The following is a 21,956-nucleotide window of genomic DNA, read 5'->3' on the forward strand; positions in this document are numbered from 1 at the left end:
TCTCCAAGGTCCTATTTCTAGTTTGTCACTGAGTTTATTTGTGTTTTCATCAACTGTCAACTGGTTTTTTTTTTTTTAAGCAGGTAGTAAATAGTATTCTCATTCTGTATACAGAGAAATTGGGGCTTAGAGAAACTGATTTATACAAAGCCACATAATTTATAGAAGAGCTGAAACTTGAACTTAGTCTCACAGAGTATTTAGATCTCTAAATTCTCTGTTCTGCCTCCCAACTCAAATCATATAGTTTGCTTCCAAAATAAATGAAATATTACCTCTTCTCTCCAATATTGTATAGAATCTAGATAGTAAGGAAACAGTCCTCAGAAAAGGCTTTATTATCACAAAACAGTAGATCACTTACTTCTTGAATTTTTTTGTTTTTGGTTGCATCATGTGGCTTGTGGGACCTCAACCAGGGATCAAACCCGTGCCCCCCCTGCAGGAAGCATGGAGTCCTAACCACTGGACTGCCAGGGAAGTCCCTGGATTTCTTTTTAGTTGGGAGTTTTTATTTGTGCTGGAAACAAGATTCCTATTGAAAAGAAGTTATTAATAAATTGTAATAAGCAGATTAAATACATTGATATTAAAAAGCCACTTATTACCTGTTATCCAAAAGGTGACTGTCTGAAGAGTAATATTAAATACCATTTTTTGTAATCATTAACATATTGATTCTAGGATGAAGAAGCTGCTCTGGCAGATGGTGAAGATGTTCCCTATGAGAACAGTGTTAGGCAGTTCTTGGGTGAATATAAATCATGGCAAGACAACATTCAGACAGTGCTGTTTACATTAGTCCAAGCCATGGGTCAGGTTCGAAGTCAAGAACATGTTGAAATGCTCCAGGAAATAACTCCCACCTTGAAAGAACTGAAAATGCAAAGCCAGAGGTAAGAATCCCTTCAGGCCTGAATTTAAAATGTAAGCAAAACATCTGGTAAAGTAAGTTTTGTTTATTTAATTTAATATTTTTTTCAGTTTTGTTCATACTTACAAGTAGCTGTTTGCTGAAGCGTTTCATAAATGAATCATTTTATTTTGTATTTCAGTGTCTATAATAATTTAGTGAGTTTTGCATCACCCTTAGTCACCGATGCAACAAATGAATGTTCGAGTCCAACATCGTCTGCTACTTATCAACCATCCTTTGCTGCAGGTAAGACTCCTCTATTCAGAAAAGCCTGTATCTTGACCTGTTAATAATCTACACATAGATGCTAAGACGTTAAAGTGTGTCTAATATGTTTATTGGGCTTCCCTGTTGGCTCAGGCAGTAAAGAATCCACCTGCCAATGCAGGAGAAGCAGGAGACATGGTTTCTATCCCTGGGTCAGGAAAATCCCTTGGAGAAGGGAATGGAAGTGCACTCCAGTATTCTAGCCTGAGAAATCCCATGGACAGAGGCCTCTGACAGGCTTTAGACTGTGGAGTCACAAGAGAGTCAGACAGGACTTAGAAAATAAACAACAGACATGTTTATAGTCATCATCTTTTTAAAGGTTTTCCCTAATAAACATATTTACAAAAACAGAAATTATATCACAGATGTAAAAAAACAAACTTATAGTTACTAAGCAGGGGGTAAACTGGGAAATTGGGGTTGACATATACACATTGCTATACATAAAATAGACAATAAGAACCTACTGTATAGCACAGGGACTTCTGTTCAGTACTGTGTAATGACCTATATGGGAATAGAACCTAAAAAAGACTGATTCACTTTGCTGTATAGCAGAAACTAACGCAACATTGTAAATCAACTATACTCCCATAGGAAATTAATTGTTCAAGTATATAAAGGGTTTCCCTAATTTCTTGTCATATTTCAGACTGAACAAATTTTGCCTTAATTTTAAAAGTATTTATGCTAGAGATTAGAGAGTAGAAATACTCTGTGTTCAACTATTGTCGATTATAAAATATATGTCTGTTAGGGAGATATGGAAAATTAATTAATAGAAACAACTGTAGTTCCAGTCCAACTAGAGATAAAACCACTGTGTATTTGTTGACTTCTCTGTGTGCATGCGCACACGTATACAAATTGAATTGTATCATTCTGTGTAGTATCACATCTAGTATTAGGGTTGTCCATTTGCAGTTGATGATTGAAACAGAACTGCCCTGCTCACCTGTTTTCTGTTTACGTGTACATTGAGCTACCAACTTTCTCTCTGTAGCAGTGCGAAGCAACACTGGCCAGAAGACTCAGCCTGATGTCATGTCACAGAATGCTAGAAAGCTGATTCAGAAAAATCTAGCTACATCAGCAGATACTCCACCAAGCACCGTTCCGGGAGCTGGCAAGAGTGTTGCTTGTAGTCCTAAAAAGGCCGTCAGAGACCCTAAGACTGGAAAAGGTAATTAGTTAAAATAAGGACACCTTAAATATTAAACATTAATACAGAGTGGTGGCTTGACTTATACATGTCTCCATTGCTTCATAGCTGTGCAGGAGAGAAACTCGTATGCAGTGAGCGTGTGGAAGAGAGTGAAAGCCAAGCTAGAGGGCCGAGATGTTGATCCGAATAGGAGGATGTCAGTTGCTGAACAGGTAACCATCTTTTAAACTTGAGCTACATGTTTTAATGCTGCTGAAGCAGTATAGGTTTAAAGATTCCCTCATCCACATCTTTGGTGGCATATCGAGAAATAACTAATTTAAATCTATTTTCAGGCCTCAGAAGATTTTGAATAACACAGCTCCTAGATTGTCAACTCTCACTCTAGCCTGTTAACACTTTCCTTTCAACCCAGTCCTCTTTTAACCAAAATTTGAGGTGTTGCTTGACCCTTTCTCTTCCAACAGAAGACTGCTAGTTTGTGTGTTAGAGAGAGCTATGTGAAGGTTTCTAATGATATGAGGGTGACACTTTGGGTGTCAATAATACCTATAAATAAGTAATCTGTAATGTGTTCCTGGGTGTCAGTTGGTCTGAAGTTATTACTCTGAAATTTTATCATTAATATTATTAAAATTGTACATATAAATTCAGGAATGAATTCTTTTGCCCACAGCTGTTTATTTTGAAAAGTTTCAAACCTTCAGAAATGTTATAGGAATGCTCATGTATTATATATTCCTTGCCTAGAATTGGCAAATCAGTTATTAATATTCTTCTATTTGCCTAATCTTCCTGTGTAACACTTCTTGCCTAAGTACTTTGTCTCCCAAACAAAACATTGTAATAATATATAGCTATGATATATGGTTCAGTTCAGTTCAGTCGCTCAGTTGCGTCCTACTCTTTGCGACCCCATGAATATAGCAGCACGCCAGGCCTCCCTGTTCATCACCATCTCCCGGAGTGCACTCAGACTCACATCCATCGAGTCTGTGATGCCATCTAGCCATCTCATCCTCTGTTGTCCCTTTCTCCTCCTGCCCCCAATCCTTCCCAGCATCAGAGTCTTTTCCAGTGAGTCAAGTCTTCGCATGAGGTGGCCAAAGTACTGGAGTTTCAGCTTTAGCATCATTCCTTCCAAAGAACACCCAGAGCTGATCTCCTTCAGAATGGACTGGTTGAATCTCCTTGCAGTCCAAGGGACTCTCAAGAGTCTTCTCCAAGACCACACTTCAAAAGCATCAATTCTTCGGCGCTCAGCCTTCTTCACAGTCCAACTCTCACATCCATACATGACCACAGGAAAAACCATAGCCTTGACTAGACGGACCTTCGTTGGTAAAGTAATGTCTCTGCTTTCCAATATGCTATCTAGGTTGGTCATAACTTTTCTTCCAAGGAGTAAGTGTCTTTTAATTTCATGGCTGCAGTCACCATCTGCAGTGATTTTGGAGCCCCCCAAAATAAAGTCTGACACTGTTTCCACTGTTTCTCCATCTATTTCCCATGAAGTGATGGGACCGGATGCCATGATCTTCGTTTTCTGAATGTTGAGCTTTAAGCCAACTTTTTCAGTCTCCTCTTTCACTTTCATCAAGAGGCTTTTTAGTACCTCTTCACTTTCTGCCATAAGGGGGGCGTCATCTGTATATCTGAGGTTATTGATATTTCTCCTGGCAATCTTGATTCCAGCTTGTGTTTCTTCCAGCCCAGCATTTCTCATGATGTACTCTGCATAGAAGTTAAATAAACAGGGTGACAACATACAGCCTTGACGTACTCCTTTTCCTATTTGGAACCAGTCTGTTGTTCCATGTCCAGTTCTAACTTTTGCTTCCTGACCTGCATACAGATTTCTCAAGAGGCAGGTTAGGTGGTCTGGTATTCCCATCTCTTTCAGAATTTTCCACAGTTTATTGTGATCCACACAGTCAAAGGCTTTGGCATAGTCCATAAAGCAGAAATAGGTGTTTTTCTGGAACTGTCTTGCTTTTTCCATGATCCAGTGGATGTTGGCAATTTGATCTCTGGTTCCTCTCCCTTTTCTAAAACCAGCTTGAACATCTGGAAGTTCACGGTGCACGTATTGCTGAAGCCTGGCTTGGAGAATTTTGAGCATTACTTTACTAGCGTGTGAGATGAGTGCAATTGTGCGGTAGTTTGAGCATTCTTTTGCATTGCCTGTCTTTGGAATTGGAATGAAAACTGACCTTTTCCAGTCTTGTGGCCACTGCTGAGTGTTCCAAATTTGCTGGCATATTGAGTGCAGCACTTTCACAGCATCATCTTTCAGGATTTGAAATAACTCAACTGGAATTCCATCACCTCCACTAGCTTTGTTTGTAGTGATGCTTTCTAAGGCCCACTTGACTTCACATTCCAGGATGTCTGGCTCTAGATTAGTGATCACATCATCATGATTATCTGGGTCGTGAAGATCTTTTTTGTACAGTTCTTCTGTGTATTCTTGCCACCTCTTCTTAATATCTTCTGCTTCTGTTAGGTCCATACCATTTCTGTCCTTTCTCGAGCCCATCTTTGCGTGAAATGTTCCCTTGGTATCTCTAATTTTCTTGAAGAGATCTCTAGTCTTTCCCATTCTGTTGTTTTCCTCGATTTCTTTGCATTGATCGCTGAAGAAGGCTTTGATATATAGCTAGGATACAATTGTAAAATTATCAACTTCAGAAAACTTAACACTGGTGTTAACGTTGACTGCTCTCCACCATTGAGTCCATGTTTAGGTTTCTCTAGATATCTTCAGATATCCTTTTTTACTTAGCCACCCCCACCCATACAGAATTCAGTCAAAGCTTATCCTGAAGTTTATATACTTGTTCCTGTTTTAATTTCCTTTTAATGTCTAGAACAGTTCCTGAGCCTTTTCTTTTATGATATTTAAATTTTTGATGTGTCCAGACCACTTGGTTTGCAGAATGTGCCTCAGTTTATATTTGTCTGATATTTTCTTTATATCATAGCATTTTTGGCAAGAGTACTTTGCCAGTGATGTCTTCTTAGAATTTTACATCATTGAATGTGTGTCTGTCTGTGCCATCTTTGTTATTAAAGTAGAGCACTTAGTCAAGGGTAATGTTCTCCTGAGTTCTCCATTACACATTTGCCTTTTCTTCTGTGGGGTAGGGTAAAAATCTGAGACTTGTGAATACCCTATTTTCTAATGGCTTGGCATTCACAATTCACATCAGCAAGACATTTTTTTTTTTTAATTTTAAACTGTTAGATCTCTGTACTGGATCTGAGCTTAAGCTCTTCTTGGTTAAGAGTCATTCTTTAGAGAGGGTGTGTCAAATTTGTCAAAAACCCTGGACAGTGTTCTGGGTCTAGAGGTATCTTTGCTTCAGAAATTTTCTGGTAGGTTAATGGGTTGTGTGCTTTCATGACTGCATCTTAGGTCTCTGTCCCGTTTTTTTTTTTTTTTTTTTGAAGGATGCTTAGCTATTGTGCTTTCTATTCTGATAGTTAAGTTTTATATAAAAAAATGTTAAGTGGTTCACAGGAGTAGGGTAAGTAGAGTTCTTTGCACACAAAGAACTGTTGTAGGTTATAATTCAGCAGCCATATAGTGAGCATTTACTATATAATTGGACCCTGATGGATGCTCTGGATAGAGAAATGATCATATCTCTTACTATAAAAGAATATTTAGCTGAGTCAGAATCAGGAGATGTTTCAAACTGAGTATCAAACTGTGTTCCAGAATCTTCTGGGCACTTTTCAGTTCACCTAAGCATTTGTCCAGTGAATTCACATGTTTAATCCCAGGAACACCTGTGAGGTCAGTGGCACTCTCTCTCCATCTAAGGATTTGTAAGGCTCAAAGGGGATTGTGACTTTCCCAAGACACACATTTGTAAGTTACAGAATTAGGAGGGAAGCTCAGATTATTTAACTTCTTCGCACCATGACAACTGCACATCTTTGGGTAATTAATTTGGGTGATTAGAAACTTAAACAGTTCATGTAACTCAGATATGAATCATGCTCTTTCAAGTTTTAAATGGCTTTAAATTCTATCTTGCCCATTTTTACAGGTTGACTATGTCATTAAGGAAGCAACTAATCTAGATAACTTGGCTCAGCTGTATGAAGGTTGGACAGCCTGGGTATGAATGGCAAGACAGTAGATGAGTCTGGTTAAGCGAGGTCAGACATCCACCAGAATCAACTCAGCCTCAGGCATCCAAAGCCACACCACAGTCGGTGGTGATGCAACTGGGGGCATACTCTGAGGAAACCTAGGAAATCTCGGTGCGCTAGGGAAGTGAATCCTGCAGGACAGCTGCACTCAGGGATACGCCCAACACCATGGCCTGCAACCCCAAGGTCAAGGGTGAAAGAAAGCAAGCAAGCTCACCGCCTGAACACGGAGATTGTCTTTCTGCCACAGAACAGCTGCAGACGTGTCAGGAGGTTAGCTGCAGAAAGAGATCGGGATGCCGCGGAGCACAGTGATTTGGAACTCCATTCCACCTGACCCCGTGTGTACAATCCAGGAAAAAAAACCCCGCTCAGAAACAGAGGAAACTGGGGCCGCGAAGAAATCACAGCCAAGGAAGATTTGATGCATTCAGATTCTTGCATAACACTTGTTGCTTAGCAACAGTACTGGTCGGGTTGACCAGTAAGTACAAAAAAAGGCTATGAGATGAATTTCAGAAATGGACTGAAGAAGGAGAGCTATGTAACAGATACACTACATTGGAAGAACTTACTTCTGAAATGAAGGGAAAAAACCCACCCCATCGTCGTCCTCCCCATCCCCCTCCATCTGCCCATTTCCCCCTTTACCTGATCTAGTAGATTAGCCATCTTTCGCATTCACTTTTATTTCAATCCTTATATTTCATATACTTCATCTCGATGCTGTTAACTTATATTTGGAGTGATAAACAGAAAATTTTCCAAAACCACTGATAACATGGAAAATGCAAGGACAGTTTAAAGGTCTGATGATCACATACAAAATGTAATTCTGGTTATTTAAGTCATTTCTGTGATTCTATCATGTACAGTTTCCAGAATTGTCACTGTGCATTCAAAAGTAATGAATCTAACAGACATTTGATTTAATGTACACTCCCCTTTGCTTATAGTGTACATTTTTGGGAAGTCATTCAAATTTTCCCTCTTCTGTGATTGCTGTAGTTTCTTCATAGAAAGTAGCTAATCCAATGTAATGTTTTACCTTTTTAAAAACCAGGATAGAGTACCTATTAAGAGTTTTACATTGTTGGTGACAGATTAACAATAAAGTGATGTTCTGGTGGAGGTAGAGTGAAATGTTTTTTTTTAATTCAGTTTTCTCATTTGATACTTTTAATTTACAATTTACAAGGTGTAAATTAAAAGTGCTTTAGTTTACCTGGCCTTTTAGGACATACACATGAAACATCAGCAAAAAGTAAGAACCACCAACATCTTTTATTAAGTTCCATTATTAGTGTGTGAAGTACTTTTAATTTTTGCACATTTTCATAGTTCAGTAGTGAATTCATGATCAAGATTTCCTTAAATTTAGCATTGCATTTCAGTACTGACTGTGTAAGCTCAACTGTTGATCCAAAATAAAAATCCAGACTAGAATAGGATTCCTAAAATCACGTATCAACACAGAGTAGAAGAGGATTAAAATCTTGATCGAGTACATTTTCCCTGCAATTTAGAGATTAGGGCTTTGATCACTTTCGAGTTGCTAGTCTTCACAGACAAACTTGAAAGGAATTAAGGAAAAATTTCACATAGTTCTGGCCTTTCCTGTATTCTGATTGCCATATTAATCTGTAATCTTTAAATACTCATGGGAGAATGCATTTCAGTATCAGTGCTCTTTTAATACTTTGACAGGTATTAAAAGAAAGGTGATATTTTTGAATACCCATGTGTCTAATGGCAAGTTAAGGAAACTAGTGCATCAAATTTTATTTTCTTCATTAATTTTGAACCTTATTTTCACAATCAAAACAACCTATCGGAATAATAATGCCATATTGTGTTTTGCACACTGCTTTATTTCCTAGAGGCTGTTGCACTCATCACTTGATTACCTCTACTGTTTCAAGATTAGTCTCTTAACAACATTCTTTGTCACAAGGAAAAACTTTTATTACAGTGATAAAAACAGTTGACACTAGTTTGTCCTTATAGACAGTAATCAGAAATTGCTTCTTTGGTAAAGAAGAAAAATGAAATAGGTGAATTTTATTGCCTGTGAATTTCAGGCTTCAGAGGTACCTGGCACCTTATCCTAGTGAAAACAAAACAGCTTTACATAAAAAACATGTGCCTCTGCTAAATTATCCATCACTTTTATTTTAAAATGATCCCTCAGAGAATAGTGTGACATCTACATGTTTGGTGGTAGGGCAGATATGAGTGATTGATGACTTCAAAGCTTGCTTTTTGCTGCATTCTGGACAATAAGACCTCAGTCTGTACTCTCTGGCTGCTTCTGGGGAAGTCATTTGACAAGTAGCCTTGTCATTTTGAACTGTTATAAGGGAACTCAACAGTTAAGAGATTTAATCAGCAGTAAAAGGCTTTGGTCATACAGCAGATTCAGAAGACAGGTCTGTATTTTGGTGATTATCTTTTAAAATGTGAAGTTCAGAGTGCTATGGTTATCAAGTCATGCATTTTTGATAGTCCAGAAATACCTGTGGCAAACCAGGGGTCTGCTCCTCCCTCCCTTCTCCTGTCCCCCATCCCCTCTCCCACCTTCCTCCTCCTCTTCCTCCCCACCCGACTTCTGCACTCACTCTCTTGTGCTCCCCCCACCCTTAAGATTCAGGGGGTACAGAATAACTTACAACTTCTACAATTTGAGGTACCCTTGGAAATTGAAGTTTATCATAAGTGTTTTGCTGTCTTTAATTTTCTAGAATTGCCTGAATTTTAGTTGATTTCTCTATAAAGCTGTGGAGGCTTAGTAGTCTATGGAGCTGTCTGTATTTCTCTTTTACTCTCTTTCTTTGGTGTGTCTTGCAGTATCTCATTATTTCTGGTCATGAGTTCTTCACATAGTTTGCTAGATGATGATTCTTTTGTGTCTGACACTTGTGAGTTGTTTGAGATATGTGAGGTTTCTGTGTGAGAACTGATAAGCTCTTGATCTGCTCCCCTAAATTGCTCTTTTAGAGCCCACACCCCAGGTTCAGGGTTGAGGGTTTGTAATACAAAGAAAAACTTCCATCACTTCTGCCCTTAACACTTGCCTCTAATATCTGTTGTATGTCGTGTTCTTAATGTCCGTTTGGTGTTATCTGCATTGTTTTTGTTTTTAATTGTGGTTGTTCTGATGTGTGAAATTCAAGGAAAGAGCCATTAAAAAATTCCAAGCAGGGCAATGCAAGTACAGCCAAATATTAGAGTTGATGTGCAATCTTAGGTCCTTTTAAATCTGTTGTGATATAGGCAGTACTTTGAATTGAAAAGTCTTCCTGGCCTATTTTCCTCTACATATTTGTAATTACTCTGGGGGCTTACTTGTTTTGGCAGTACTAAAATCAAAGGAGCTGGTTCTTCTTTTCTCCCAGTTCTTTTCATATTAAAGAAGACGCCTACAATTAGCTTGTTAGCTTCTGTTCATATACATTAAAAAAAAAATCAATGAATGTTTTTCTGTTAGCACATTGAAGTACCTTTGTTTTACATAAAACCAGATACATATGAAAACCAATGCCCTTCCATTCTGTATCTTGAGCTTGTAAAATGCCAGTAATTTAGAGCTAGGACTTTTCCCCTCTTAACTCTAGGAGGTAGACTATGTTAATAAAAGGATTGCTTAAAGAAGGCAGATTTTTTTTCCCACTATTTGGGTTGTATTAGAAAGATTCCTCCTATGGGGAAAAACTAGCATTATAAATTTTCCAAACACTGAGGAAGGAAATCCACTGTATTATGAACCCGGAAGGGTTTGTTGCACTTTTCCTGCTTTTTTTAAGGCCTGGGTAATAATATCACCATCTCTTTTTTTACAAAAGGGCCAATGAACTGTATTGAGAGAAGCTTTATAGGTTCAGTGGTTAGTTGTACAACATGAACCATTTAGCCTCTTGCTTTCCATGGGAATTTGGGCTTACTAGGGAAAAAGCTGTTTGTTGTGCTATTGTAAAAATGTCATAAAATTAGCCTGACTTTGGAAGATGATAAACTTAACTGAATGTTCTGAAATGCAGACTTGCAGAATGTATGTCTTTCAAAACAGGCTTTTTTTTTTCCTTGACAGTCCAAGTTTCAGCTCCTGTTTAAAGTTCTTTTATTTTCAGGTTTAAATTTTCCTTGTATTTCCACCTGTAATGTCAACAGCAACATCATACTTCACTTGTTAATTTACTTTACCCTTATTATATAAGAGCAAATTGAGTTGAACTGAATCTTCCTTGTTCTAGTAACATTGTATAAATAAAGTGGCTTCTCTGTACAAAAGGTTGTAATGCCTCCTGATGGATATAATTTTGTGATTGTATTTAAGATTAAAAGTTGAATAAATCACACCAGCTTCCTGAAAATGCTCATAATGCATCTTTTGGAAAACAAAAGTACATGGCCTACTTTGTGCATATTTGCATTAACATGGCAAAGATTGTATGAAATACCTGTTTTTCGGAAAATAAAGTCTTAAAAGACGTAGCATTTAAGCTCTGAATTTGTTGAAGTAGTTTCCAGAAAACTTAATTTTGGGGTATGGATAGCTTTTTTAAAGCATTAATACCTCCAAAAGTTTAAAAAGTTGATTCTAAAAAAATTTATTTTACATGTTCTAATATTTTTGAATAGAAGTGGAAATTTTACTTCAAAGCTCTTAGTATTGTCACAATTTATTAAGCTTCATTTTGTATATCTTTAAACACTTCTGTAGATTATTATTGACATATATTCCCTGGTGTATGGTGTGTAAAAGCTCTGAAGGAAAACAATATCCAGCTTGTTTGAATATCTGGAAATCAGATTACATTTGTTGCTGCCAGATTCTGTAGGATGATCTGTTCAGTCATCTGATACACTTCAAAAGCTCACATCCTGCCTTTGTAGTACCCAAAAAAAAAACAACCAACCAACCCAAAACTCTGAAGGAAGCTACACCACGGCAGGCTGGGATTTTTAGTAATTAGGGCAATTGGAAATTTAGTTAAGGACCTTATTTCAGTGCCTTAGGCTGTTAAGTTGTAAATAAGTCTGGGAACATGTTCCTTGAGTAACAAGGGACTGTGGAGAACTGTGCTATTTTTAAGTCAGTTTCTTTAGTTTTTTTCACCTACTTCAGTTTCACAGGCTGATGTTGAAGTCTTCTGAAGTTGCACTTAGAGAACTTGGGTGAAAACCAGGCACATTGTGTAACAAAAACTGATTTACCAAAGTACAAAGGGCAGGTTTTGAAGTCTAATAACCCCACACCTCTCCTTTGGAAGAGGATATTACTGTGCCTGTAGCAAGATTTTGCACGCAGCGCTCTATATATTCACTAATTGTGTGGCTGCTGATTGGGACCTTTTTTCTTTTGACTAGGTAGAGGAGGGCCTGCTCCTCACAGTTCATAACTATATAAAGTCTCCCCAAATGGGGTATATCTTGGCTGCATTTTCCCTACATAAACTTTTTTTCCCCAACATTTCCCAAAGCAGCATTTGATTGAAAAATCTCCTTCCCTTACAAAGCCCCCCACCCTACTCCATCCCACGGGGTTTATACCTGATCAGATGCTTAATTTTTTTCTAAGTTCAATGGCAAATTTCATAACTTTTAATGATATTCACAATGCTTCTGTCCCCCTAGTTTTCTTAGGGGCAGCATGTGGTCTGTAGCTGTGTTGGCTCACATTTGTTTATGCCTTCCCTGAACTTTTTATGAACCTGGTAGTTATTTAAGGAACGTTTTTAAAATAAACGATGGCATAATATAGACGGCTGCAAAAGGATAAAAGACTGGAAGTTGAAAGCTATGGCATGTTTTTCTGAAAGAGACATCTGAAAGGTCAACATTTGGCATTATTTTATGTTGAGTAACGAAAACGTTAATGCATTTTGAAATCCTGGAGAGAAAATGTGTCTCACATTGATCATCTAGTTCTTAAATTGCAATGAATTCCACGCAAGATGGTTTACATCTTTCCTTATATGAAAGGATCTGTCAAAACCAGCCCCTTTTTGGACGGGGAACATGCAGTTTCAAGCGAGGTGTTCTATTAAGAACTTCCCCCAAAGAACCCACGAAAATAAACCAGTTTTATAAAGTGCATTTTTCACAAGCTCTCAAACTATGCCCAGATGTCCACACCCCCTCTGCCGCCCCCCGCCCCTCCATCGAAGACCTTATTCCTAATGAGTAGGAGAGGAAAAATTACAGACAACCTAGAATTTATGCCCTTTTCCCTTGTCCACAAAGCTCATGAGATGGGCAGGAGTCTCCAAGTCACATATCTAGGCTAAACTGCTCAATAGCCTGACGAGGGCTGCCAGAGCAGGGATTAGAAGAAATGTGGGTCCAATTCGGGGCACAGCCAGGCCCAGGGCCACCCGCTGGATCTGGGAGAAGATCCCAGCCCGCCCCCTTAAGGAGGTTACTGTCACATGCCCATCCCTGCCCTCCGCCTGATACTGCCTGGCATATTTCCTTAACGACTCAATTCCAGAGAGCATGCTTAGCTGCTTTGAAGTCCACTGGAAGATCGTCCGAGAGCCACCTGGCGGCCCGCCTTGGGAATACTGAAGCCAGGCCAGGCCCCCGGGAGCGGCCGTTGAACCGCTTAGGAGAGGCCTGGGCGGGGCGTTGTCACCTACTGGGCGATGATTGGCCATCCCATGGCCCCGCCCCCGGGGCACTGGCGAGGTTTCTCTCCTTTGACCTCGGTTTCAAGTCATGCGCTGGGCAGCGGTTGGTCCGACCTGTTCAAGCTTGATCTCGACTTGTCCAATGAGGAACGAGCTTCGCAGGGTCTGCCGGGATAGGCCGCCGGCCTATATAACCGGGCTGCGGGGCGTATCCTCGCGCTAGAGGTGCGGCGAGGGAGTCTGTGGAGGATTTGTTTTGGTTTCGTCCTGTGCTCGCTGAGACGGCACACCTCGAGAACTATGGCGGAGGGAGATAATCGCAGCACCAATCTGCTGGTGAGTCCCAGTGACTAGTCGCCAGAGGACCGAGTGGAGCCTCCGGACTTCGGTGTGCTCCGTGGGACTGAGCTGCGGCCTTGTTCTTATCACCCGCGGCGGGCCCGGCCCTCCTCTCCCTTCCCTGGTGTAGGCGATGACGCTTGCCCTTTTGGCTTCTTGGTTAACCTCTGCTTGACAGTGACTAGTCGTGGCGTCTCCTAACACCCCCTTGGGGAAGGTGCGCGATGGAGCGAGGAGGGCGCGTGATCATTCACTGCGAATAGAGGAGGAAGCTGGAGAAGGGGGCTGTGACCAGTCTGGGTTGCAGTCAGTGGCAGAGAGCCGCGAGGGGCCTGTCGAGCGCTTTTGGGGCCCAGACTCCAGCCGTATCTGTGTCTCCCCTTCCTTGATCTTAACCAGAATGTCCCTTCGCCCTTTACCCTAATGCTTGGGCAGGAGTGGAGGGTCAAAGGGCTCTTCCCGAGCGTTTCTGTTAGAGCCTGGCACGGCTTAAAACGGCAGGGAGGCTTCGAGCTCACGGCTGGAAGGACAATGGGAGGTTCCTGGCGTTTGTCTGGAACTTGTAAGTCTGGGAGGGGGTGTCACAGGACGATTTTAGAGTAAGCAGGGGTCGAAGGGAACTGCAGTGAGCTTGTATCAAAGGCAGACAATTATAACCTCAGCCCGAATGGGGTGCCATTGCTGTCTCCGAAACTTAGCTTACATGCAAGGAAAAAAACCAACCAAACAACAAAAACAAAATCAACTTAAAAGGTTTTTTGCCACATTAGCTCATATGAGAAGTCTGCTTAGCTCATCTGAGAAGTCTGCTTGCAGCTGATTGTCAGATTTGCAGAGAAATTTGACATCTAATCAAAGCATCCTGATAAGTGTAAGGAGCATTTTATTGAGATATATTGGGCTTAATATTAATAAGTCTTATAATTCGATGAAAGCACAGTAGTTTTCCTTACTTGTGCAAGTGATCCCAATATATAGATGATTCCAGTACACCAAGAGCTATTTTGGAAATTGAATGCTGTTCAGGGAGAGGCTTTCCTCATGTATTCAGGAGTAGGGGGTTAAATCAATGAAATGACCAAAGAACAGATCGATTGTAACAACCTGAAATGAGCAAACTTCAAGTGATCTTATTTTATACTTGGAGCAGCGCCGCTTAGCAGTGCATAGTGAAGTGAAGTCGCTCAGTCGTGTCCGACTGTTTGCGATCCCATGGACGGAGTAGCCTGCACCAAGCTACTGCATCCATGGGATTTTCTAGGCAAGAGTGCTGGAATGGGTTGCCATTTCCTTCTTCAGAGAATCTTCCCGACCCAGGGATCGAACCCAGGTCTCCCGCATTGTAGACAGATGATTTACCGTCTGAGCCACCAGGGAAGCCTGCAGCTAGCAGTGCATGGCTTTGGGAAAATAACCATTCTGAACTCACTTTAATTGTAAATGGGTCTGATTATCCCTATCTTAAGGGGTCTTATAAGGATTATGTTACATAACCCCAGTGCTTGGGCTTGGAAAGTGACCGTTACATGATAATTTTCCCCCCATTGGTTTCTGACTTTGGTATCTCTAGGAGTCATAGAAATGTTGAGGTTAGTAAAATGATTGCTTTAAACGTTGCTCATATGTAGGCTGCAGAGACTGCAAGTCTGGAAGAGCAGCTGCAAGGATGGGGAGAAGTGATGCTGATGGCAGATAAAATCCTCCGATGGGAAAGAGCCTGGTTTCCACCTGCCATCATGGGTGTGGTTTCTTTGGTGTTTCTGTAAGTGAGCTATTAAATTACAATAGATTATGCTTGTTACTGATAATGGTTCAGGTTTCACTTATGGAAGTGACTGAAGTCTTGTAATTTTAAAATCTGTAAAAAAATGCTTTTCCTTAGAGCCGCCTGCCTGGTTTTCAGAATCCATAGTACTATGTAAACTCAGTAACCGGTGCAGTGAAATAAATCTGTGGCTCAAACTTAGGACTGTTTACACTCTTAGAAGGTGTTGAGGACCCCAAAGGGCTTTTGCCTCTTGATGTTTATGTTAATTAACCATTATGGCTGGGATGTCATCATGTCACAAAACTTCTGGAAAACCACTTGTGAGAAAATGAGAATAGGAAGGGCAGATAACATCTTTTGAGAACCAGAGGACTAACTGAATAAACAGCTTCAGCTAGCACTAATAAAGACCATATTTTTCTAACCTTTGTTACTTTTTTTTTTTAAACAGGACTATCTACTATCTAGATCCATCTGTTCTATCTGGTGTTTCCTGTTTTGTTATGTTTTTGTGCTTGGCTGACTACCTTGTTCCCATTCTAGCACCTAGAATTTTTGGCTCCAATAAATGGTAGGTGGCATAATTATGTGGCATTCAAATTTCTGAGAAGTTACGAACCTGATAACTGTGACTAGCGTGCTGTAATCACACACAGAGAGCTGCCTTAATTAAGAGCTAGGGATTAGACTTATTGTTTGATGTAAAGAATTTTTTAGCTGATTCACATATAAATCGTGTATTTCCAGTAGTTATATCTCCATAGTTCTTTTATACTCTAGCATTTATTTTGACTTTTTTCTTTCTAGACCTTTTTATTGAAGTGAGGCTTTTTTTGGTAATCATTTTTCAGTGATTGCAGAACTCATAATGAGCTTTCCATAAAAGTAGTATGTCAGCTTTACATTTTTTACCATTGATATTTAAGATAATACTAATTTCATAAATAACTTATGAATAATTCAAAACAGTAAACATAGTTTTTTTTTTTTTTTTGCCTGTTCATTTAGCAACTGTTTATTGAATGTCTACTTTTATGTTACGTGCACTCTTCTGGGTGCTGTGAAGTATTTTGATTTTTAAGATTTATCTTGTGTTTCAGGCTAAGACATTGAGACAGTGCAGTATGGTTAGCAAAAGTGCTTAAGAATAGATTCAAGCTTATACAGAAGTGGGTTGTTTATTTCATTTATACCATTCTTTGAACGAGTTACTTGTGGGTTCCCAAGATAAGGTTAAGTGGCTTTGGATCCTATTAAAGTATTGCTTAACTTTCTTCTGGGATGTTGGATTCCTCACTTTTGATTCAAATAGTGAACAAAACTAGATAGAGGAATGGGATTGTTTTTCTCCCTTGGTTGTTTATTTTAATTTGATTAGTAATCTACTTGTGCCTATAGTTTTTTGTTCTCCTGATTAAAAAAAAATGATAAAAATAATTCTGTGAAAATAATTTTAAATGTAGGAATTGCTTACATTATGGGATAAGTAAGCGTGTTTGTTTGTATGAACATGTTTCTATCATATCAGAACAGTTCGTGTTAGGAAATGTCCTCTGAATTGTTTTTCGTGTGCAATAAAGAATTATGCTGCTGTTTGGGAGCCAAATTCTGTTTTTGTTTTTTATTTTTAAACTTTATTTTTAATTTATTTGGCTGTGCCCACTCTTTGTTGTGGGATATGGGATCTAGTTTGCTGACCGGGGATCAAACCTGGGCCCCCTGCATTTGGGAGCTCGGAGTATGGGATCTAGTTTGCTGACGGGGGATCAAACCTGGACCCCCTGCATTTGGGAGCTCGGAGTCTTAACCACTGGACCACCGAGGAAGTCCCTGGGGGCAAGTTTGTGACTATGCAGTGTAACAGTTTAACAGACTCAACCTCATATCCTGATTTTATTAGCCAGATAACATTCTTATCTGCTAATTCTTAAGTCCTGGAGAAAATATTTCAGAAGTAAACACATGAAGTTTCTTGGTAGTTGGTACGTTGTCACTGACGCAGTTTTGTTTTTTGACCTTTATGAAGAAGGAAGAACACTGTCGCATAGCCACAGTCTGTGGGCAGCATATGAATGTCTGCTTATAAGAAGTTCCAGGGCTCCGCAGAAGGCCTTCTACTGTATCTGTCACTGCAGATTTACAAGGACAAGGACTAGCGGAGAGAAAGCAACACACCCCAGCATAGGGCTTACTTTTTATATCAGTCATTATGTCTGTGTAGCAAACACAGTACAAAGACAATTATTTAAAAAAAAATCAGAACCTAAAATACATTATAAATGAAAATGGATTTTTTTGGAGTATCTTTGTATTCTTATTGCTGTTTTGTTTGTGATTTGTGATTGGATTTGAACTGTTTGTCGCTGCCTTGGCATCAAATGTATGAAGCCCAGTTGAGGTGCTTTGAATGCCAGTAGTTACTGTTGGTAGAAATGTCACATCCTCCTCAAAATAGTGGGACTCTGGTGGCCACAACTCAGGATTCACTGGGATCTGCCAAATGATATAGGAAGTTTGGGGGTTTTTTTTTGTTTCTGTCTTGTCTGCTTTTTGACCATGCTGCACAGCTGTGGGATTTTAGTTCCCTGACCAGGGATTGCACCTGGGCCCTCAGAAGTTAGAGCTTGGAGTCCTAATCCACTGGACCAAAAAGGAATTCCCAAAAGAGTCGTAAAGGTTCAAGTGCTCTTTTTTTTTTTTTAAATAAGATAATGGTGCATTGTATTCTTTAGATTTTCTTTGGAAAGTATCTTTTGAAATTTGAGAGGATGGTATACTTCTGTTTAATATTTAGATTTGTCTATAGTAAAGAAGAAAATTCTTTTTCTAGGACCACCGAGCAACAGCAAAGATTCCATGAAATTTGCAGCAATCTAGTAAAAACTCGACGCAGAGCTGTGGGCTGGTGGAAACGCCTCTTTACACTAAAGGAAGAAAAGCCTAAAATGGTACTTGTTTGGTTTTGGCTTATTTAAGTAGAGCAACATTTTAAGATTGTGTCAGATTTTACTTCATCATAGTCTGAAGCCTTTCTTTTTTACTCTAGTTGTAGTTGGATGTTTATCATTGTGTGTTGGTTTAACTCCTCTGAGTACATTAATAAATATTTATCTGTATCAGTTATACTGAAAGTTAAATTTACACTTTGCATTTAATTTTTCATTGTAGAATGAATTTTTTCTGGTTCTTTTTACTTACTGAAATAAATACAAAAGATAACATCTCTTTTCTCTTAGTTTCACTTGAGGTTACTATGTGAAGTTATCAGTTGCGGAAGTAGTGTAATTATATTCTAAACTACTTAATTTACATATAGAATTAGTTATTTTAGGAGAGAATGTATCTAAATTCTGTACAGTAGACCTAGGGAGTTTTCTGTAGGTTTTATATAATATATAGATGCTAAATATTTTTAAAGAAAAATGAGAATAAAAACTGAGTTATTTTCCAACCTTTGAAACACCCTCCTAAAAAGTTTCAGTTCTTCGTCTGTTCTGAGGAGTTGCTAAGTTCTCGTTATTTTCATTATTAGTACTTCATGACCATGATCATTTCTCTTGCTGCGGTTGCTTGGGTGGGACAGCAAGTCCACAACCTCCTTCTCACCTACCTGATAGGTAAGTCTCTGGGGAAGGGCTGCAGGCATGTCCTAGCCAGTTTAACTGGAATTTAGTAAACCGTATGTTCCTGCTCACTGAGTTCCAGGCAGTGATTAAGGAACTGTGTGAACATAGAAAGATGACTAAAAGCTGGGTCCTTGTTTTCAATGAGTTTGTGGTCTTCTGAGAAGTAAGACAAAGAACTGAGAACCAAGGTGGAAAGTATTGTGCGCAAGGTAAAAATAGGCCGTGTGTGTTACCTGAGGTTGGGAGGTGTGAGGGCAGATGCTTCTGGGGATAAATGTCATCGGGAATAATGGAAATCATGTTACTTCTTCCCATTAGAGTGTGTCTTAGTCTGAGGAACTAGCTTCTGTAAAATGTTGTAGTCTTTAGAAAGTTAATTGCTGCGTCTGTAACTTTTTTTTTTCTTTTCTTTAAGTGACTTTCTTACTTTTGCTTCCTGGACTGAACCAACATGGGATCATTTCGAAATACATTGGAATGGCCAAAAGAGAGATAAACAAGCTTCTCAAACAAAAAGAAAAGAAAAATGAATAAAGCATTCGCTTTATTCAGTGTGATTAATGGAGTATACATTGTCCTTGGGAACAGTGTCTGTTATGCTGTTTGGATACTAAAATGTTACAGAAGTAGCTCTCTGCTGTCCCTCACTCTGCCCTTAGTACAAATTCTGACTTGCTAAGCAAGGCTTTATGCCCAGTGTCTTCATGGGTGTGTTTTTAGCAGCTGCCCTTATATGGACAACTCTTTCTTCAGTTCCTCATCTTGTTTTTTTGTCACCCAGGGTTAACTGAACTCTTACTTTTAAAATAACATAGTGGTGAACTTCACCCTTTAGTACAGTTAACAGTGACTTGGGATAACTGTTCAAGTTGATCTTTATTTTAGCTGGATACAGGATAGTGGTCTGTGGCTTCAGGAAGCTTATTCTCTCGTCTGCTTCCATGGTCTGCTAAAAAAACTGGCTTCAGAAGTTTACCACTTCTGATGAAGAGACCAATTAAGATTCATTCCTCATTCTGTTTTGATAGTGTGGGAGAAGCAGCCTTATGGAATAAGATGAAACTAATCCCATGCCTTAGCATGTGTTTTCTCCCTTGTGCAGAATTTAGCAGTTTTTAGGAAACATTGATCCTTCTTCCCAAATGGGGAATCTGACAGGAACTTTTAGAACTCTTGTTCCCTTGCACTTAAACTTGAAGTTGGTACATCCTTAAAGGCTTTTTAGTAGCAGGCTTACACAAGTTGGTATTTAGGACCTTTAAATTTCAGATTTTCAGTTAATTGGAACTAAAGTCCATAATAGGTTAAGAGTCATGTCTATGATCTTCACTCTAAGACCAGCCAGTAAAGGACAGAAGTCTTCCTGTGTTGAGTCAAGATTCATTTCAGTAGAAAATAGCCTTATCCTACTAATTTTTTAAGACCAGAATAAGCCTTTACAGATAAGTCTCAAGAGTCTCCTTTTATGGTAACACTGGCTGCTTTTGGTCCCAATGGATGGAGTAGTTGAAATCTGTAGGAATGGACCTCTGAGGGCTGGAAATGTGACATATTTGGGAACAATTCTTAAACTGATTAACTAGCTGTAATATAGTTTTGTGAATTTATTGCACTGATGCTGTGAAACCTGGACCTTGTGGTATATCAGTCCCTAAATTAGTGTTATTTTCTCCCCTTCAATATTGCTGTAAACAGTGGCACCATGTAGCATGTTTGACTTTTTAAAAAAATGTTTCGTATACAACCTACAAACTACCATAATTTACGTGTGTTTGCTCATTGTATATAAGCTTGTCTTCCTGTCCAAATTTTTTGTGTGTATGTGTGTTCTACCAATTAACTACTTTAGCAGTTTTAATCCTGTATTATTTCTTCTACTTTGTTAAAAGGGGAATAAATAAAAAAGCTGGAATCCCTCCTTGTGTCCTTTCTTTATAGCTTAACCAATACAGTGTTGCCATGATTGGATTTACATACCCTGTTAATGAACTACCCTGGGTGACCATTCCACCGCTGTGAGGGGCTCTTTGGATTTCTCAGGAGGCACAGTGGTAAAGAATCTGCCTGCAAATGCAGGAGATGCTGGAGAAGCCATCCCTGCGTTGGGAAGATCCCTTGGAGGAGGAAATGGTGACCCATTCTTGCCTGGGAAGCCCCATGGACAGAGGAGCCTGGTGGGCTACAGTCCGTGGGGTCCCAAAGAGTTGGAGATGATTTAGCAACTAAGCGTATTGCACAAGGTGCTCTTTAAGAACAGAATGAACTAAAAGGTTTAAATTCTTTCAGTAAACGTCCAGGCAGCACCCTAGATGGAAAAGGAGGTAAAATTAATAAATGATGGCCAAAGGTGGTATGTGAGGGTGTGGCTGAAGGGTCAGGCAGCAGCAGGACGCAGGAGAGAGGGCCACACACCTCTACCCTAGGACCTAGCTCAGAATTTTGTACCTGACTTGCTCAGTAACTTTTGTTTGCACTTAGAATTTTTTTTTAGAATTTTTTTTTACACAGAGCCCAAATTGGGTATTTTATCATTTGGTTTCACTATCTATTTCTGGGTACTGGGAACAGATTGAATGTTAAACCTCTTGCTTTCCCTACCTGCTAAATGTTTGGATCCTTCCTTGAAGCCGCCTGGAGGCTGATGTCCAGAAAAAGGAAGTTTCTATTTCTACCCAGTCACCATAGGTCTCTTGGTCACCCAGTGCTCTGGAATGCAGCCACGCGCAGCTGTGATGAGTCTCCAGGCCAGCTTGGATACTACTGGGCCAGCTTGGCCACAGCACAAGTCCCCTTTCAAGTTCCTTTGTACCACCTCTAGCAGAGTTATTCCAGAATTCACAGGATGTCAAGAGGCGATTTATACACAGTGTTCTGCTCCATTTCCACTCTTCTTTCCTTCCCCCAGTCCCAACCATTCCAAGATTTCTGGATATCTTTATATGCCTTTTATGCCCTCCACACAGAGTCGGACACTACTGAAGTATAAGCGTAGTAGCTCTTCAAAGTAAAAGTGAAAGTCACTCATTTGTGTCCGACTCTGTGATTCTCATGGACTATACAGTCCTTGGAATTCTCCAGG

At 39.6% G+C, this 21,956-nt stretch overlaps 2 protein-coding genes across 3 annotated transcripts in view; both read left to right on the forward strand.

Moving 5' to 3' along the window:
• SMG1 (SMG1 nonsense mediated mRNA decay associated PI3K related kinase) overlaps positions 1 to 10,999 on the forward strand; it is a 99,130-nt gene extending 88,131 nt beyond the window's left edge. The window contains exons 59-63 of the mRNA XM_052636319.1: positions 685 to 896; positions 1,056 to 1,162; positions 2,190 to 2,369; positions 2,457 to 2,563; positions 6,410 to 10,999. Coding sequence (XP_052492279.1) covers positions 685 to 896; positions 1,056 to 1,162; positions 2,190 to 2,369; positions 2,457 to 2,563; positions 6,410 to 6,487 — 684 coding nt within the window. The 3' untranslated portion in view covers positions 6,488 to 10,999. The remainder of the gene's footprint in view (positions 1 to 684; positions 897 to 1,055; positions 1,163 to 2,189; positions 2,370 to 2,456; positions 2,564 to 6,409) is intronic.
• Positions 11,000 to 13,371: 2,372 nt separating this feature from the next.
• On the forward strand, positions 13,372 to 20,787 carry ARL6IP1 (ADP ribosylation factor like GTPase 6 interacting protein 1). 2 transcript variants are annotated; one of them, XM_052662215.1, is made up of 6 exons: positions 13,372 to 13,480; positions 15,112 to 15,245; positions 15,703 to 15,822; positions 18,082 to 18,199; positions 18,784 to 18,868; positions 19,293 to 20,787. In XM_052662215.1, exons 1-6 carry the CDS (start codon positions 13,445 to 13,447, stop codon positions 19,409 to 19,411), a joined length of 612 nt encoding a protein of 203 aa, XP_052518175.1. In that variant the 5' UTR covers positions 13,372 to 13,444; the 3' UTR covers positions 19,412 to 20,787. The 2 variants fall into 2 exon arrangements, with proteins under 2 accessions (XP_052518175.1, XP_052518182.1); XM_052662222.1 differs by lacking the exon at positions 15,703 to 15,822.
• The last annotated feature ends 1,169 nt before the right edge of the window (positions 20,788 to 21,956 follow it).

Source organism: Budorcas taxicolor, chromosome 2 (assembly GCF_023091745.1).
Source record: "Budorcas taxicolor isolate Tak-1 chromosome 2, Takin1.1, whole genome shotgun sequence".
Taxonomy (NCBI): Eukaryota; Metazoa; Chordata; class Mammalia; order Artiodactyla; family Bovidae; genus Budorcas; species Budorcas taxicolor.

Bases quoted from the DNA above. Each gene is read 5' to 3' on its own strand.
- ARL6IP1 (XM_052662215.1), top strand. From the start codon at position 13,445: ATGGCGGAGGGAGATAATCGCAGCACCAATCTGCTG. The intron at 15,823-18,081 runs GTAGGTGGCATA...TTCTTTTTCTAG, and splicing joins ATTTTTGGCTCCAATAAATG to GACCACCGAGCAACAGCAAA. The intron at 18,200-18,783 runs GTACTTGTTTGG...TTTCATTATTAG, and splicing joins AGGAAGAAAAGCCTAAAATG to TACTTCATGACCATGATCAT.